General features: G+C 40.0%; 1 protein-coding gene across 1 annotated transcript in view; it reads right to left on the reverse strand.

Annotated features, from left to right (window-relative positions):
• Positions 1-923: 923 nt before the first annotated feature.
• Positions 924-19033, reverse strand: part of Ophn1 (oligophrenin 1) — a 303705-nt gene continuing 285595 nt past the window's right edge. The window contains exons 21-24 of the mRNA XM_013031646.1: positions 11460-11625; positions 10068-10118; positions 3228-3269; positions 924-1736 (exon numbers count right to left, since the gene is read on the reverse strand). Coding sequence (XP_012887100.1) covers positions 3236-3269; positions 10068-10118; positions 11460-11625 — 251 coding nt within the window. The 3' untranslated portion in view covers positions 924-1736; positions 3228-3235. The remainder of the gene's footprint in view (positions 1737-3227; positions 3270-10067; positions 10119-11459; positions 11626-19033) is intronic.

Below are 19033 nucleotides of genomic sequence, written 5' to 3' on the forward strand. Positions count from 1 at the left end.
GAAAGTCTTTTTATACAGGCTGTGTCCCCGGCATCTGTACAAGGACATAAGCAGTGACATCCTCCCAGCAGCTTCCTTTCAACAGACAGGTTCCAGAAATGTCTGTTCCTCCAATGTCAAATCCACAACAGCTGATTTTATGTTAGTTCTCTTTAAGCGATCAAACAGTAAAGCAAGGAGTTGAAAAGCTTCTATCTTGAAATTTTCACTTGGTAGAAAATGCACGGGACTCAAGAAGAACAATAAAAGCCAAACCCCAAAAGTGATCGCCATTAATGTCACCACCAATGAAAGACTCCTTGCTACATAAATGTGATATCATGGAAAAGACTTTCTGTAAGAGTCTAGGGACCTGGGTTCTTGTCCTGTGTGGTCACTAATTGTTCTGCCTATAAATTGGGCTGTTTCAGTGTTTTTGAAAGAGTCTTCTAATCAAAGAGTTCATAGGCTGGAAATAATCTTTTATCTTAAGGGCTGTGGTTCTTAACAGCTAATGGATCACAGGCTCATTTAAAATTCAATAGAAAGGTATAGCTCATCTGTCCAGAAAAGGCCTATTGTCAGCTGATGTTGCATATGATCTTAGGGGCATTGTGGAGTTCCTAAATCTCAGACATGGAATTCAGATTTGCTTGTTTTCAGGAAATTAGAGTGTATAATTAGCCAGGTATCAGTGACCTCATGCCTGTAATCCTACTCAGGAGGCAGAGATCTGAGGATCAGGGTTCAAAGTTAGATCAAGCAGGAAAGTCCTTGAGTCTCTTATCTCAAATTACCACCAAAAAGCCAGAAATGGAGCTGTGACTCAAGTGGTAGAACACCAACCTAGAGCCAAAAAGCTAAGGGATAATGCCCAGGCCCCAGTACCAATAGCCAAAAAAAGAACATAGCATCTGGAGGCAAAGCTGAAGCAACTGCTGGGCTTAATCTGTCTTATTTTTTTTATCTTCACAAGAGTGAAAATCCTACAGGATAAACACAGCCTCCCCACTCCACCAATTTTGTTTTGTTTTGCCTTGATTGCTTAGAAAGGAAAATTGTCAAGTAAAAACAGGAGGAAAAATAATAAGGAACCTAGGCTTTGTTTGACATGCAAAACATGCTTGGCAGATTTGCCCTGGCAGGCTTATTAAGCAAGTGCAGGAAGGCACATGGGGCTGCAGGAAGGGAGGGTACTGTGAGGGGACCACCCACACTGGCCCCATAGGAGCAGGTAACACACAGCAGCACCAGGGAGCTAACCTGGTACCAGTGTCCACATCCTCAGTAAGAAACATGTTAAGATTCTCCAGCAACATCTCCTCCAACCAAGGTAAGCAATGCCCCCACCACTCCAATGGCCTTTAGATCAGGGTAATACTCTGAAGATCCATCTTCAGCCTCAGATCTTTCAGAGTTTGATGGTTTTTGAAGAAGCAGGAATTGAGGAAAAGAGGTGAAATCCAGGCTCCTCTCTTTAACTCAGGTCAAGCGGGTAGCTTGGTTTCCGCAGAATCTGGGGCTTCAGGGAGTCCATTCACAGTATTGCAAGAACTCAAGAAACACCTTATGAGGAGGTGGAGACAAAATACCAAGGGGAAATAAACATGTGTCAAGGACATGTGCCCCTTATTTTACTTCTTCCAGAGCCTGGGCCAGGAAAGAGCTGCTGTTCCGCACAAAAGACTCAGCACACAAGGATTAGAAGTAGACCCTTTTAGAATCTTGGAAAGGATCCCTCCAAGGCTTTTTAACACCTGAAAGGGAAAAGAAAAGGTAGTGAATTAGTTTAGGACTGGTTAAGCACTTAACAGTCACTCAGCAGTGGAGTCTCTCTTTGTAGGCTGCTAAGCCTACAATTGGTAGCTAATCTTCTGAGAAAAGGCCCTCTTATTTCAGATCCCATGAAACAGAGCCTAAGGTGGTGCTATAATCAGAGCTAGAGACTTTGTACCTCCCACCAGCCTCAACTCTAATAACCAAAAAAGACAATGGGGAAAGAAGTTTGATACCAGAACTTCAGAGTTTATACCGCCCTGCTCCTCCCTCCCCTGCAACAAGGTCAATGCTTATTTACGGCCCTACAACATCTCCCAAATTCCTCCTATTAGGACTTCACCTGTATGGGGCTGATAAGGAGAAAAAAGCTATCTACCCAAGGACCTCTGAGTTGGCAGTGACAGAAAGAAAAGGAAAGCTTAGGAGCACATGGCAAGCCAAGTTCCAGATATGTTAGATTTCATTTATGTGCATTGTGGTTCATGTCATGCCAGAAATCTGATAGTCAAGCCATCTAAACTCCAAGGCACAGAAAGGCATTTTCCTGATCTGAGTTTCCTGTAACCTTAACAAGATACTCATTCCCTCTAAATGTCAGTACCTTTATATGTTGAATTAAAACACACATGTCTCATACCTATAATTCTAGTTACTCAGGAAGCTCAGATCTGAGGGTTCAAAGCCAGTCCTGGCAGAAAAGCCAATGAGACTCTTATCTCCAGTTAGCTAGCAAAAATCTGGAAGTGGAGGTATGGCTCAAGTAGTAGAGAAGCAGATTGAGAAAAAAAGAAAGAAAGAAAGACAAACAACCAAGCAAGAGTGTTATGCCTTAAGTTCTAGTACCAAAAAAAAAAAACCCCACAAACAAACAAAAAACCCATATTCTCCTCCACCTGGTATGTGACGTGGCAAAAATAGGATCATGAATATGAAAGTCCTAGTACTAAAAAATTTTAAGGGATTAAGGATGAGCATTTAGGTGTGAATGACCAAAAGAGTGTCTTAGGCTAAAGGAACCAAGTCCCTCTACAGATAAAGGCAGCCTCATGCTACCTGTTATAATACCAAAAGGACAGTTATTGGTTTCCTTCAAGACACAAAGGACACCAGTTAAATGACTCTAACTTCTTAGAAACTGAGGAACTGAAACTTTGAAAAAAGGAAATGCAGTTGTCTAAAATATCAGTCTAGAATTATTAATGAAGTTAATTAAAAGGTAATCCACAAAATTACACTATAGTTTGGTGGGAGAGGGGGAAGAAAACAAGAAACAGATCAGAAATTCACACAAACTCTCAGAATTAAAAGACATTAAGGCTAAAGGTCATATAATTTTAGGATAACAAACTGAGACAAAATAACTTTCCATCCTCTAGGACTAAGTAATATTCCAGTCTTTAAAAACCCAGATTTTATAAATAAGGTTTACTGGATCAAGGTTCTGTCATCAGGGGGTGTAGACTACATACCTGTGGCATCAACTCTCATCTCCAGGAAGTCTGCCTTGAGAACTGTGGGCAAAAGAAAAAAGATCTTTCAAGATAACTTTATAAATCAGGACTAGGATAAGCAATTCAGAGAGATGGAGAAGTATTCTTTTTTTTTTTTTTTGGTGGGTCGTGGGGCTTGAACTCTGGGCTTGGGTGCTGTCCCTCAGCTCTTCAGCTCAAGGTGAGCACTCTACCGCTTCAGCCACAGCACTGCTTCTGGTTTTCTAGTGGTTTATTGGAGATAGGAGTCTCACGGACTTTCCTGCCTGAGCTGGCTCTGAACCATGACCCTCAGATCTCAGCCTCCATAGTAGTTAGGATTACAGGCGGCGCCCAGCTGAGATGGAGAAGTATTCTATGGAAATGCAAAGCATTATTTGAAAGATGTGGTCTGGTTCCATATCTTAGCTATGGTAAATAATGCTGCAATAAACATAGTTGTACTGGTAGCATTAGTGTGTTCTTGTTTGTGATCATTTGGGTAATGCCCAAAAATGGGATTGCTGGGTCATAGGGGAGCTCTATGTGGAATCTTTTTAGATGAATGGATCAAGAAAATGTGATATACATACACAATGGAATTCTATGCCTCCATCAGAAAGAATGACATTGCCCCATTTGTTAGGAAATGGAAAGACTTGGAAAAAATTATATTAAATGAAGTAAGCCAGGCACAAAGAAACATAGGTCCCATGGTTTCCCTTATTTGCAATAATTAGTATATGTCTGAGACAAATAGAAAAGGTCAGATAAGTTGATATTACGTGAAATGAACCCCAAGATAAGTATTCAAATGTTTTTTTTCTTTCATGTGATTGTTTCTAACATATTTATAAAATGATTTCTTTGTTGCTTTGTATGTCCCTCCCCCACGGTATAACCCCTGCTTTCACTTGGTATAATTTGTGGAGGGGAAGGGCAAAAGCAAATAGTTTAAATAGAGATACAGGTGGACCCATTGCAACAATGAGATGTACAAGTCATTATGTGGAAAAACGAACTTTACAACTTTGGCAGGGGGGGTGGGGAGGGGAAGATGGGAAGGGATGGGAAGGGTAAACAAAGGAGGAGGCTACAATGCTTGATAAGAAATGTACTCATTATCTTGCCCATGTAATTGTAACCCCTCTGTACAGTATTTTCACAATAATAATAATAATAAAAAGATGTGGTGTGGGTGATTACTTAAACCTGTAATGCTATTAAGGGGACTAGAATCTGGAGGATCATGATTTGAAGCCAGTTTGTACAGAAAAATCTGAAAGACTCCAAAATAATTGGCAGAAAAAGCCAGGCTAGTGGCATGACTCAAGTAGTAGAGTGCCAGCTGAGCAAGCAAGCAAGAAACCCTGAGTTTAAACCCTGATACTGGCAAAAAAGAAAAAGGAAAATTGGGTAAGTGATTCTGTCCAGATGTTTTTAAGCCCCTGGCTCTTTTCTTATAAGTTGGGCTATTTTTGTGGCAGATTTGGCAAACCAATCTCTTAGACATGAAGCCATCTTTCAGGTGCCAGGGCAATCCCTTGAATGCCAAGCTATTGGAGGCCACGAGATTCCAGAGAACTTGGCCCAAGTCAAAGACTATATTTTCACTATTCTCTAATAGTGAGAAGGATGAGAAGGCACCAGAAGTACTGTGTTTGCAAAAGATGAATCTTCCTTTGCCTTGTTGACCAAACCAGTGTGTGTACCATATTGATGTGCTTAGATCAACCCTAAATTAGTCCTGTGTTGTGACAAGAATAAATCCTCTGGTAGTATGATCAGAGTATCTCATACAACACTGGTCCTCTGTCTTCTGTTTTGCTTGAAACTGAAGTGTGAATATATTTTTTCTCATATATGAAAGCTAGAATTCATTTGTAAGTGTATAAGTAAACACTATTAGGTAGTAAGCAATACAATTGTATTAACTATGATATATTCTAGGGAGAATTCAGTCTAATTCCTTAGAAAGGCTAACTCAAAGTTCAACAAAATAAACACCTTAAAATCAGTACTCAAAAGGCAGGAGGAGGTATCAAGAGGAGGTAATAGATGAAAGAAAGGAGAGAGAATTCAGTCATAAAATTCATGTATGGGCTAGGAAGGTGGCTTAGTGGTAGAGTGCTTGTCTAGCATGCATGAAGCGCTGGGTTTGATTCCTCAGTACCACATAAACAGAAAAATCTGGAAGTGACACTGGGACTCAGGTGATAGAGTGCTAGCCTTGAGCAAAAGAAGCTCAGGCCTTGAGTTTAAGCCCCAGGACTGGCAAAAAAAATCATGTATATCTTACAAAATTAAGAAAATTAAGAGAAAGGAATGGGATTAGAATACTGGGGGAGAATGATGAAAGGGGGCAGCATTGATCAAGATACATCGTGTTCATAAACTATTTTGTCAAATGGCAACTCCTTTGAACAACTACTTAAAGATAATAATAAAACTCTTTTAAAAAGGAAAAAAAAGGAATTGTTGCTCTCTTGAAATTGTTTATGCCTATTAGCTAAGTGATCTTATTCCCTTCTGTGGTTTCAATTACCACCAAATATTGGGGAACATCCCACACAGTAATATTATTCATATTGCAGTATATATCAGTGCTCTCCCTCTGGAGTGACCCTGGCTGTATTCAACAGCTTCACCCTGAAATCTGTGTGGGCCTCACCCCAATTACTGGCCTAAATTGTAATCACGATATTTCTACCAGGATTATCCACTTTTATTCAAAATCACTGAATAAAATAAACACAGAAAAAAGCTTGCCTTTTCTATGATTAATTATTGTACCATGTACTTAATCACCAAAGTTTGGTTTTCTTTTCCTACTGCATTGTGTTGTTCCATGTTTGAAAAGGTTACAGAAAGTTTAAAAAGTCAATGGGTTCATATTGAACTTCTCTCAGATCTGTCCCTTGGATTTCATTCCCTTGGGCAATGCTATAGACTGAGATTTCCATCAACCCCTGAGAGAATGGATGTCTCCTTCTATGTCTGCTTCCAGTCCTTATTCCCATGTATCTTCATTACTACAACCAGAGTGATCTTCTTTCAGTTCTGAATAGGCATCAATTTGTTTAAATATCTTCCCTAACCTCTCCATGGACTATAAAGAACAAACATCTTAGCTTTTTATACAAAACATTTGTGATGGGGTCCAATCCATTATACTAGTTTTACCTTCAGCTCAGCTACCCTCTTTACACTCTCTCATTTGAGCCAAAGTAGAATGCTAATCATTTCTGATCCTCTATTGCAATTCACTACTTAGCCTTCTGAAATGTCCTCCCCTTCATTCTCAATGAGATGTCATTCCTGCTGAGTTTTTTAATTGTCAGAGAAGGCAAAAGAAGAAAGAAGAGATGTCCTTCAAATGTCAGGCTACAGTCAAGTATGAAAATGGAACCAAGGGGGACAGAACACTGGTTAAACAGCTCAAGAATTTTATTAGACATGGGAGAAGAGATTGGCAACAATGACCACACATGGAACTGGCTGAGTGACAAATCAGTATGTGGTGGGTATAAGATAGAATCAAGATAGAAGGGATGCTTTTCCTGTATGGATGCAGAGTAGAGGAACCTGTGGGTACCCAAGTCATGATATATTAGAGGACACTTGTATCTCCTCTGATCTTATTTATACTCTAGCCAAGATGGAATCTGGGGATAAAAAGTGAGCTTAACCTTAGTTCTAGAAGCCTGGATGTCAGACAGATAGAATGGTACTCCAACCTGAAGTGTCTGCTTTGGTCACAACCCCCTTTGACTGTGATTGGTCTGTCTCCTTAGGCAGTGTACAACAAACTTTACCTAGTGGCAGTGTTAAAAAATCTCCACACTCAACACCAGTTTGCCAATGCCAATACCTTCTTTATTGGCAGTCTGTCTGATCTAAAGATTCTATTGCGTTTTGCTCATGCCTTTTATTCTTTAATTTGCTTTTGTGTCAATACTAGGGCTTGAACTCAGGGTCTAAGAGCTGTCGCCTAGCTTTTTCACTCAGGACCAGTGATATACCACAGGAGCCACAAGTCTGCTTCTTGCATTTTGGTGGTTAATTTTTTATTGGAGTTTCACAAGTTTTCCTGCATTGGCTGGCTTCCAACTGTGATCCTCGGATCCCAACCTGCTGAATAACTAGGAATACAGGTGTGACCCACTGATACCTCACTGTTCAAGCCTCTTATATATTTTCTTCTGGCATTGATACCCTGTCCAAAGTTACAGATAAATTCCACACAATTTATGTACATTTCTCCTTATCGTTCAAGCCCTAGCTCATATATGACCTCCTCTAAAATGCTTTACCCTTTAGACATGCCCAGCTCATCCTGTTCATTCCAGTTTGCTTTCATTCAATTTCCTTGGTTATACATTTCTCAAGTGGCTTATTCTTGGATGGTAGGTACCACTAGGAAGTAGTTTGGCTTGTAGATGGGTACCTTGTTAAGAACATTAGACATGTCCACATGTGATTCCTCTTCTCCCTACTTTTTCATTACTTTTTTTATTCTTAGGGTAAACATTTGGTTAAGTTCATTTTTTTGCAGTTCTAAGGATTGAACTCAGGGTCTCATGCTTGTTAGGTAAATCCATTTAAGTTTTTAGATATAAACTTTTTTGGGGGGAGGGGTCCAAAACAGGGTTTGAACTCACAGTCTCATACTTGGTCAGTTCATTTGTTCAGCTGGTATTCTACCACTTTAGCCATGCTTCAAGCACAGCCTTTTGATGATTATTTGGGAGGGGAAATCTCTAGAACTATTCTGCCTGAGTTGGTTTGGAACCATGATCCTCCAAAAATCAGCCCCTAAGTATAAAGATTATAGGTGTGAGGCACTTAGCAAAACTTTTTGGGCTGGAATGTAGCTCAGTGACACAGCACTTGCCAGCAAGTACAATATCCTGAGTTCAATCACCAGTATTAAAAAAAGAAAAGACAAACAAAATACACTTACAAAAAAGTTCTTGGGGGCTAGGAATGTGTCTTAGTGGTGGATTGCTTGCCTAGCATGAATGAAGCCCTGGGTTCCATTCCTCAGTACCACATAAACAGAAAAAGCTGCAAGTGGAGCTGTGGCTCAAGAGGTAGAGTGCTAGACTCGAACAAAAAAAAACAAAAAAAAAAAACTTTTTTGGGGGGGAGGGTAGTGATAAGGATGGAATCTAGGCCTCATGCATGCTAGGCAAACACTCTTCCACTGACATGTGGCCTCAGTCCCTCAAATTTTTGTCTTCATGGTATTGGTGAGAGAAAACTGGAACATGACCTCATTTTCATCTGTCTTTTATGATAGAGCAAATAGTAAATGAATGTTTGGGAGTTTGGCTGAACTTAGGGTTTCTTATAGTTCACTCCAAGCTGCACTAAGGTGACCTGCTAAACAGAATCAAGTCTTGGTGAGTCAGTTACCAGTATGGGAGGTGGGGATATCAAACCTATCCTAGTTCCACTGCTGACTATTGCACATTGCTCTGCTTTTATCTGGCCACCAAGAAGAGTTTGCTCTTCTAACTTGTTAGAAAGCACAATTTCACTCCCTGATTAGCAATGTGGAACAAACACACAAAAGAAACTCCAAAGGCTAAGCAATCATTTCTCCAGGTTTTCTAGTCTAAAGATTCCCAAGTGCCTAGACCTTAGAAACCCTGTACTAGCATTTAAAAAGTTTGAAATACAAGTGGAAGAAGAATGGGAGAGATGAAAGGAAGAAGAGAGGAAGAGCCCTACTGTTAGATATTCTGTTTCAGAGTGAGTCTAGAATAGAAGCCAGGAATCTTTATGTGTGCTTTTTTTTTTTTTTTGACGGTTGTGGGGCTTGAACTCTGGGCCTGGGCACTGTCCCTCAGCTCTTCAGCTCAAGGCGAGAGCTCTACCATTTGAGCTACAGCGCCACTTCCGGTTTCCTGGTGGTTTATTGGAGATAAGAGTTTCACAGACTTTCCTGCCCGGGCTGGCTTTGAACCGTAATCCTCAGATCTCAGCCTCCTGAGTAGCTAAGATTACAGGCGTGAGCTACCTGCACCCAGATGGAATCTTTATGTTTTTGTGCAACATTTCTAGGAGATTTAGATGTACAGCCAGTTTGACAACCATTGCCTAAATCCACTGTTTACCTTTGAAATGGGATCCATACTTACTCTGAAACTTAATGGTAAATTATTATATTCTACATGTCCTTGTCAGCTGCCCTTTTAGAATATAATCGGATCTAAATGAGGAAAATTATAACAAGAAAATATAAATGGACAGGAAGAGTTACATGAGAGACAGAGAAGGAAGAGAATTACAGCCACAGAAAGAGACAGAGGTGACAAAGTTGACAGAGACAAAGTTAAAGACACAAGTCAAGTGTTGATGGTTCAATCCTACAATCATAGCTATACAGGAGGCTGAGGTCTGAGGACTGCAGTTCAAAGCTAGCTCAGAAAGAGAAATCTAAGTGACTCATCTCCAATTAACAACCAAAAGAACTCAGCTTAAGGTATGAGTAGAGTGGCATCCATGGGTGAAAAACGCAAGTGTCATTGAGAGGCCCTAAATCAAGCCCAGTGCTGGCATATACTTACAAGCAGATGCACATGAACAAACACACACACACACACACTCTCACACAGAAAGAGACAGGAGATAAAATGTCAACCACACCCACACAGAGATCAGGGGAAGCTAGAGAGAAAAAAGACAAGAAATGTGTAATAGCAAAAGGCATATTTATGATAAAGTTATTAAAAATCAGTGACTTGAAACTGAACACTGGTAGCTCACATCTGTAATTCTAGCTACTCAGGACATTGAGATCTTAGCTTCTCTTCTGTTGCCTGTGTCTCTTACCTTCCTGTTTTCCTGGAAGCTGTTTCAAAGAATCTGGTCCTGGAAGCCACCCTGCAAATATAAGCCAAGCAGGTCCCATGAGTTGCTCTGGAATACATGTGAGAACCGAAGGCCAAAATAGAAAGGACACGAGACTTCATCAGATGAACTACCAATGCCAGGTCTTGCATTTGCTGGCAAAAGGAGCTAAGTCTTGAGACAATCTTAAATATCAAAATGTGATCCCATGGAAGTACTCCCAAAGCCATAGATGATACCCTTTGGTCTCTATTGGTCCAGAAAGTTCTAAGTCTGATGTTTAAGTAAAACCAGTCTTTGGCTCAAAGTGTCATTTTTGGATTTTGTAAATACACTTTGCTAATTAGTTGAAGCTGTAGAGTCCTTGTTTTTCTTCTTTCCGTGATGTTATAATTATAGCAAACAAGAGACATTTTATTATATTATGCTCACAAAATTCATTTTCTCAGCCAGGCACCAGTAGCACACATCTGTAATCCTAGCTACTTAGGAGGCTAAGATCTGGAGAATTAGGGCTCAAAGCTAGCCAAGGTAAGAAAGTTCATGAAACTTATCTCTAATTAGCCAGCAAAAAGCCATAAGTATAAGTGTGGCTCAAATGGTACAGTGCTAGCCTTGAGCAAAAAGTTCACCATCAGCACCCAAGCCTTGAGTTCAAGCCTCAGGACATACACACATACACATTCCCCCCCACATACACGTGTGTGTGCAAAACAGTTTATTTTTTCTTACAAGAAAGGAAAAATATCTTGAGCACAAGCACAATGAAAAAACTATATCCATTAGATAGTTTTTTAAACCCGTAACAATATAAATAGGGATACAGGTGGACCCATTGCAACAATGAGATGTATAAGTCGTTATGTCAAAAACAAACTTTACAACTTTGGGGCGGGGGGGGGGGGGATTGGGTGGGGGGCAGGGGGAGAATGGAATGGGAAGGGGAAACAAAGGAGGAGGCTACAATGCTTGATAGGAAATGTACTCATTATCTTGCCCATGTAATTGTAACCCTTCTGTACAGTATTTTCACAATAATAAAAAAAGAATATTTCCAAAGGCAAGTAGTCTAAAATTAGCAAGTGATTTTGATCACCTTACTGAGATCAGGGCAACTAAGAAAAATGGGTCTCCCCTAGCACAACTTGAAGTAGGTTTAAAGTTTTCATCTTTAAGGAAATTTCTTAGGCATAAAATTTGAGCAGAATACCCCAAACATAATTGGCTGGTAATGTTCCTCTAGACTCTAAAGTGAATGATGTAGTGAATGTGAATGCGCAGTGTACATACTTAAGGGCTGTACATGGCAATCTGTAAAACATCTTTAGGAGCCTAACACAAGTGTTAGATGAAGGTAAAAAGCTGCCTACTTACACGGATGATGGGATATCCCCTGCATTGCCAGCCACAGTATCTGGCTTTGGTTCTGGCTTTTGGGGAGTAGCTGCACGACAGGGAGGGTCTGGGGGTCTTATGGGGGGACGAATGATGGTTGGCTTTTCTCCTGGAGGCCGTACTTTGCTGAAAATCTCTGCCTCTCCTAGGAGAGAAAACAATACAAAGAACTTGAATAATTAATCAAACAACACCACACATGAGCAGGTAATATTACTGAGGTAATCTTGGTCCCTTGGTCCCCATTTCTTCTTGAGCACAGCTTTGTCTCTCTGTTGTAACTCTTCTGGAAACTGTTACTCTAGAAAGCCTATGTTTGAACCTCAGCTCTCTAACTATATGCACCTTGGGTTTGTCATATGATTTCCTAATTATCAATTTCTTCAGCTAGATAATCAAGAGTAACATATTTAACAGAGATAGTGAGAGTGTTATAATAGGTCAAGCACCAGCCTTGAGTGGGAAAAAAACCAAGCAGGAGCACAGGGCTTTGAGTTCAAATCCCAGTACTGGTAGAAAAATGAAACAATAAGAGAAAAGAAAATTCTGTACTAATGTTTTCTATAGTGTCAGATACATAGCAAGTACTTAGTAAATGGTTGATGGTATTCAATGTATATATGTGAAAATGGAGCCAGGTAACTTTGGGGGCTACGCGAGGTTGGAAGAAATAGAGGAGAATGATGGAAGGAGTACCACTGATCAAGATGCATTATAATCATAAATTGATGTGGTAAATTGAAACCCATCTTAACAAGGAGAAGGAGGGGGGAGGAAAAAGAGGAGGAGGAGGAAGAAGAGGAAGAGGAAGAGAAGGGAAAAAGAGGAAAAGGAGGAGGAAGAGGAGGAGGAGGAGGAGAGAAGAAGAAATTAAAAAAAATCCAAGTCCTAGCTATATGCCAGTGGCTCACAGCTATAATCCTAGCTACTCAGGAGGCTGAGATCTGAGAATCAAGGTTCAGAGCCAGCCTAGAATGAGAACCCCATGAGACTCTTTATCTCAAAAAACCTGAAGTGGAGCTGGAACTCAAGTGGTAGAGTGTCAGCCTTGAGCAAGATAGGAGAGGATAATAAAGGCTCAATAACTATGTATATATAATATTTATCAAAATGAGCTTCAAGAAATGGAAAGAGAATTTTGCTCTTGTTGCTGTTTTTGTTTTCTGTATCATTTGTATTGTTTATAAGTTTATCTTTTCGGTGAATGGTAAGGGCAGGGGGGCACAGAAAGTGTGAACAAATGCAGCAGTGGTACTCACTAGATATTATGTTGAAAATTAACTATAAAACTTGTGGGTGTGGGCACAAGGGAAAAACTGAGAGGGGGGAGGGAAGGAGAGACATAGTTCAAAAACAAATGTACTCTTCATCTGACTTAACTATAACTCCTTTGTACATTATTTTTACAAATAACCGTGTGTGTGTGTGTGTGTGTGCGCGCGCGCGCGCGCAGAGAAAGCACTCAGGCTCTGAGTTCAAGCCCCAGGACCAGCATAAAAAAAATCCAGGTCCTTTTTACTTGGGGCTTGAGTATTGTTACAATCTCCTAACTCACCTTCCGACCTCACATCTCTGCAGATTAGCCAGACAAAATAAATAACTTTTTTTGTCTTTTTTAACAAAATGGTTCTGGCAGAATTATGGCAAGGTAGGTACACTCACAAATTTCTGGTGGCATTGTGAACTGGGTTTATTCTATCTAGATACTCATCTCAATCATTCCAGAACAATTTGGATGAAATACAAAAATCATTCATATGAAATAGTTATACTTGCTTGCCCAGCAATTCCACTTTGAGGGACAGGCCCAAAGCAATTAATGCAAAAGGGAGGAAAAAAAAACAAGAAAAATCTACTGGTATAAGCATGCATAGTAACAGCAAAAAGGCTGACCCAAACACAAAAGCTAAGCAAACAAATTCTTACCAGCATTTAACCAACATACACACAGACACAGATACAGATACACCCATATATGTACATGTACACTTTTTTGGTGGTGGTCCTAGGGCCTGAACTCAGGGCCTGGTACTGTCCCTAAATGTTTCTGGTCAAGGCTAGTGCTCTACCACTTGAGCCAGAGTTCTACTTTTGACATTTTGGGTGGTTAGCTGCAGATAAGAGTCTCATGGACTTTCTTGACGAGGCTGGCTTTGGAACTATGTTCCTCAGATCTCAGCCTCCTGAATAGCTAGGATTAAAGGCATGAACTACCAATGTGGCTTAAACAACACATGTTATACAGAAACAGACATAGTAAAAAGAAACTATTGATAGGAAATAATATTAAACAAAAATTAAGTCCATGAAAAGTGCTCATGGCCTGTGAAAATAATATTGAAAGATATACATATATAACCAGGCAAGGATGTCAGTGTAGATCTTTATTCAATTTTTTCTACAAAATGTTTAAGATAAACATAAAACCATATTAAATTAAATCCACATACCATTATTACAAGATTCACTTTATGTTTACACTTTTTCCTCTCATTCAAGACTTCCCTAGCAGCTCTAAAATGCAGAAGATAAAGTTCAAACTCCTTATGAATTCAGGGCCTCCATGACCTGGTTCCAAATTCTTGTCTCATGAACAAACCCTGCTATCAAATTGCTCTCCTCACTGCCCCACCAAAGCAAGCTCTGGACTCTTTTTTTTTTTTTGGGGGGGGGGGTCTGGTCATGGGGCCTGAACTCTGGGCCTGGGCGCTGTCCCTCAGCTCTTCAGCTCAAGGCTAGCGTTCTACCCTTGAGCCACAGCACCACTTCTGGCTTTTTTCTTTTTTGCTTATGTGGTGCTGAGGAATCGAACCCAGGGCCTCATGCATGCAAGGCAAGCACTCTACCACTGAGCCACCTTCCCAGCCCCAAGCCCTGGACTCTTACACTGTGCTGCTTTACAAAGTACTGAGAGTCTGAAATTGTTCTTGTGAGGTCTTGTTCTGCTACTTTGAAGCTGTAGGACCCTCAACAGTGCCTTCACCTCTGACCGTCATTTTGGTATATGGGAAACAAATATAACAAACCCCCTCCTCGCCTCACAAAGTAGTCAAAAGGTATAAATTGGAAGGTATGTTCACAGTGATTAGCATCCACTAGGGTTAAATAAGCAACAGACTCTTCTACTTATGTGTCTTCATTGCATGTCTCCTGCATTATAACCATCCCTGAAGGCCCTGCTCAAATCTAGCCCCTCTAAGCACACTAGCAGGCATAAAGAATTTCCATCCTGGTAAATGCTTGTAAGTACTTGAGATATTGTGCTTTGTTTTAAATAATCTACATACACAATTCTGGTGAAACATATGAAAAAATATAATGAAAATACAGAGTGATTGATGTATCATGAAGGAATAAACAACTATTACATTCATTATTCACTCTCTCCTCATTCAGCCTGTATCTTATGCCCCTTAGCACCAGGTTGGGCATGTAGAATCACATCAGAACTAAATGACCAAAATGATAATACATTTTTTTCCTAACAAACTTACATTATTCAAAGCACTCTCCCAAATGATAGCTATTAAATAGTCACAATAAGCTTGCAAAGAAAGAATTGATTAGGTCACATCATCCCCATTTTATGCACAAGAAACTAAGGTTCAGAAATGGACCAGTGGATGGGCACTAGTAGCTCATGCCTGTAATCCTAGCTACTCAGTAGACTAAGATCTAAGGATCACTGTTCAAAGCCAACCCAAGCAGGAAAGTCCATGAGACTCTTATCTCCAGTTAACCACCCAAAATGCCAGAAGCAGAGTTGTGGCTCACATGGTAGAATGTTATCCCTGAGCACAAAAGCTTGGGGATAGTACCCAGGCCCTGAGTTCAAGCCCCATTACTGCTTAAAAAAGAAAAGAAAGAAAAGAAAATATGAAAAAAAAGAAACGTGGACCAGCTCACCCACAACCATATAGACTACAGAGTGACAGTGAAGATTATAGCTTGCTACCTACAACCATTGTTTCCCCCAATGGCTGCTGGATTGTTGTTACTAGTAATCTAAAATTATGAAGGTAAGGTTAATAATGATAATAGTACCAGAAATATTAATTACCCTTTATAGAATTCTTCCTCTCTTCTAAATACTATGGTGTTGTATGCATATTTTTCTTATTTAACACTGGCAAGCAGAATGCTGTGGCTTACACTTGTAATCCTACTCAGGAAGCTGGAACCTGACCATCACAGTGCTAAGACAGACCAAGCAGGAAAATCTGTGAGACTCTTATCTCCTACTGACCACTAAAAAGTTGGAAGTGGAGCTGTGGCTCAAGTGGTAGAGTGCTAGCCTTGAGTACAAAAGCTCAGGGATAGTACTCAGGTATTGTCTCAATATGAACACACACATATGTGTATACACATATACACAATCATTGGTGAATGGATAGAGGAAGGGTAGGTGAATATACATATGTGAAAATAGAAGTAGGTAACTTGAGAAAACTGGCAGGGTTGGGAGAGTTGGGGATAATGATTGAAGGGGTAATATTGATCAAGATGCAATATACTCACAAATGGACATGTTGAATGGAAATAACTTTGAACAACCACTTAAGTAAAATAAAATCGATACATTGTACTACAAACTGACATGTTGAGTTAAACCTCTTTGGACAACTACTTAAGGATAATGAAAAATAAATTTTAAAAATTGGCTACAATTCTAAAGAAATAATTATCCCCTTTGGAACACTAATACACTGTTGGCTCGAGTGTAAACTTGTTCAACCACTCTGGAAAGCAGTATGGAGGTTCCTCAAAAGACTCCACATAGAGCTCCCCTAGGATCCAGCAATCCCACTTCTGGGCATTTACCCAAATGACCACAACAAACAAGGCCACACTAAAGCTACCAGTACAACTATGTTTATCGCAGCATTATTTACCATAGCTAAGATATGGAACCAACCCAGATGCCTCTCAGTAGATGAATGGATTGAGAAAATGTGGCGTGTATACACAATGGAATTCTGTTTACATCAGAAAGAATGACATTGCCCCATTTGTAAGGAAATGAAAAGCCGTGGAAAAAATTATACTAAGCAAAGCAAGCCAGACCCAAAGAAACACAGGCTGCATGGTTTCCCTCATTTGGAATAATTAGACTACATCTATGATAGTCTTAGCAGAGGATCACAATAGCTTCATAGCTAAATGTATATGACCATATAATGAAGCTTATCAAAGTGAACTCCAAGAAATAGAAATAAGAGTTTTTTTTAATAATGTACTATTTGCAGTTATTTCTTTCTTCTCCCCCCACCCCGCCCCTCAGTTTATGCCCCATTGTCACTGTTTTTTGTATTTCTGTAACCTTTGTCTTGTACATAAGTCTATCTGATTTGCAGAAGGGAAGGAAAATCACAGAAACAGTGAAACAAAGGGTGAACCAATGCAACAGAGTTATACTCACTAGACACTATGTTGGAACTGAGTTTTACAACTTGGGTAGTGAGGGGAGTGCAGGTAGGAGTGGGAGAAAATGAGGGAGGGGGAACACTGTTCAAAAAGAAATGTACTCATTACCTTACTTATATAATACTTATTTAATAATAATCCCTTTGTACAACACCTATGCAATAAAAAATTATCTCCTTTGTACAGTTAAAGACTCCAAAATGAGAAAAGTAACCTGAGTTGTTCAACAATAGATCCAACTTCGTTTGATTTTTTTAATTTTTATTATCTTTATCGTTTCATTTTTTTATTTTTATTATCTTTAAGTAGGTGCATAAAGGAGGTGCCAAATGACAAAGCAGTTTATGAATACAACTTGATCATTCTATCCTTTATGGCCCACCCCTTCTCTTACTTTTTTTAAGACTATACCTCTCCCCTTGGCTCTGCTTCCAATCCCTTGCAAGTACCTACTTCCTGGTGTTTATTTACTTGGACTAGGACTTTGTTGTTCCACAATTTGACTTCCAAAACTCATGTAGTCCCAACTTTCTAGAGGCCCAGTGGTTCAACCCTGCTTACACATTAGAAACATGTGAAGAGCTTTAAAGTTATGAAATGATCAGAGATCCTATATTAATTGATTGATGTGGGACCTACACATGAGTATTTGTATGTGTGCGCGCATGTGTGCACATGCGCACGTGCACACGTGTGGGTCCTAGAGCTTTAACTCAGGACCTGGACACTGTCCCTGAGCTTCTTTGCACTCAAGGCTAGTGCTCTACCACTTGAGCCACAGCTCCACTTTTGGCTTTTTGGTAGTTTATTGAAGATAAAGTCTCATGGCTGTTCATGCCTGGGCTGACTTTGAACCATAATCCTCAGATCTCAGTCTCCTGAGTAGCTGGGATACCTACAGGTGTGAGCCACCAGGACCCACCCACATGCATATTTAATGGGCACCAGTTCACAGCAGCTAATGCTGCTGTCCCCATTTCTACTGGTCACTGGATATGGAGTCAGTTAAGAGAAATAGGACACAGTGTCAGAGTCTGAAAACATTTCTACCTGAAGTCATGTCCATAACAAGGCTGTCACTTCACTTGATGAGTGAACCAGATGGCATCCCCAATCTGAACCTTATTTATTCCTAAATTATAGCCACTTCAAAATGGACATCAACCTAGGGCCTTATAAAACAAACATCATTAATTTTGTATCTATCCAGTCCTTTTATTTATAGCTCCAACTTTATGATTCATTACAAGTCAAGCTTTGAAGTAGCAGCAAAGAGTTTTCTTGGCTAAAAGACCCCATTGTTGTCCTTTCTTGCCTCTATAATTTGTCTCAGTCACAGTTAAGCCACAATGACAAACTGGTAAGGCAGGCAGGGAGAAGTCATATAACTGGGAGTCAAGAACCTGGAGTCTAGTGTTGGTACTAAAACTAACTTGCATAACTGTGAGAAGATCATTTCTTTACCAGTACAATATGGGGTTGGACTGCTTTTCAGTCTATGATCCAAGTTTGTAGAGCTCTACCTCTCCTCTCTCTGTTGCTCTTAAATGCTGCTCTGGAAGTACTGTAAGCCCCATCTCTCTCTCTGTATGTATTTCTTTTATTCTTCCCGTGTCTCTGTCTCTCCATGTGTCTCTCTGTCTAATCTCTCTTCCTCTGTGTATCTTTCTCTGTCTCTCTGTGTCTCTCTCTGTGTTTCTGCCTCTCTCTCTCTCTCTCTCTCTCTCTGATTCTTTCAGTGTTATCTCTCTGCCTCTCTCTGGAACAAATTTAGGTTCCATGGCTCCTTGTTGCCTGCCAAGTGCACCCAAAAATATTTAACCTGGCATTCAACCACTCTCTTCCATTTGGCTTCAGCTGTCTTTTAGGATCTAAAACTTGTTACCATTCTTTCTATATCCTACAGTCCAGACAAACAGTATTATTTATTGTTCCATGTACATGTCTTACAGTTAATCATCTCTTTCCGAGATGCTCTTTATCCATTTCCCACATGCCCAAATTTGCATCAGCTTAAGTGCTATGTCTCTTAGGACCTAAAATACTTCAAGTTCCTGTCCCTAGTTCTTAAGGCACTGGTTGTTTTGTACTTGGAATCCTGTACTTTGTCTTTTTCTCTTTCTCTCTCT

The sequence above is a fragment of the Dipodomys ordii genome, unplaced genomic scaffold, assembly GCF_000151885.1.
Source record: "Dipodomys ordii isolate 6190 unplaced genomic scaffold, Dord_2.0 Scaffold142, whole genome shotgun sequence".
Lineage (NCBI taxonomy): Eukaryota > Metazoa > Chordata > Mammalia > Rodentia > Heteromyidae > Dipodomys > Dipodomys ordii.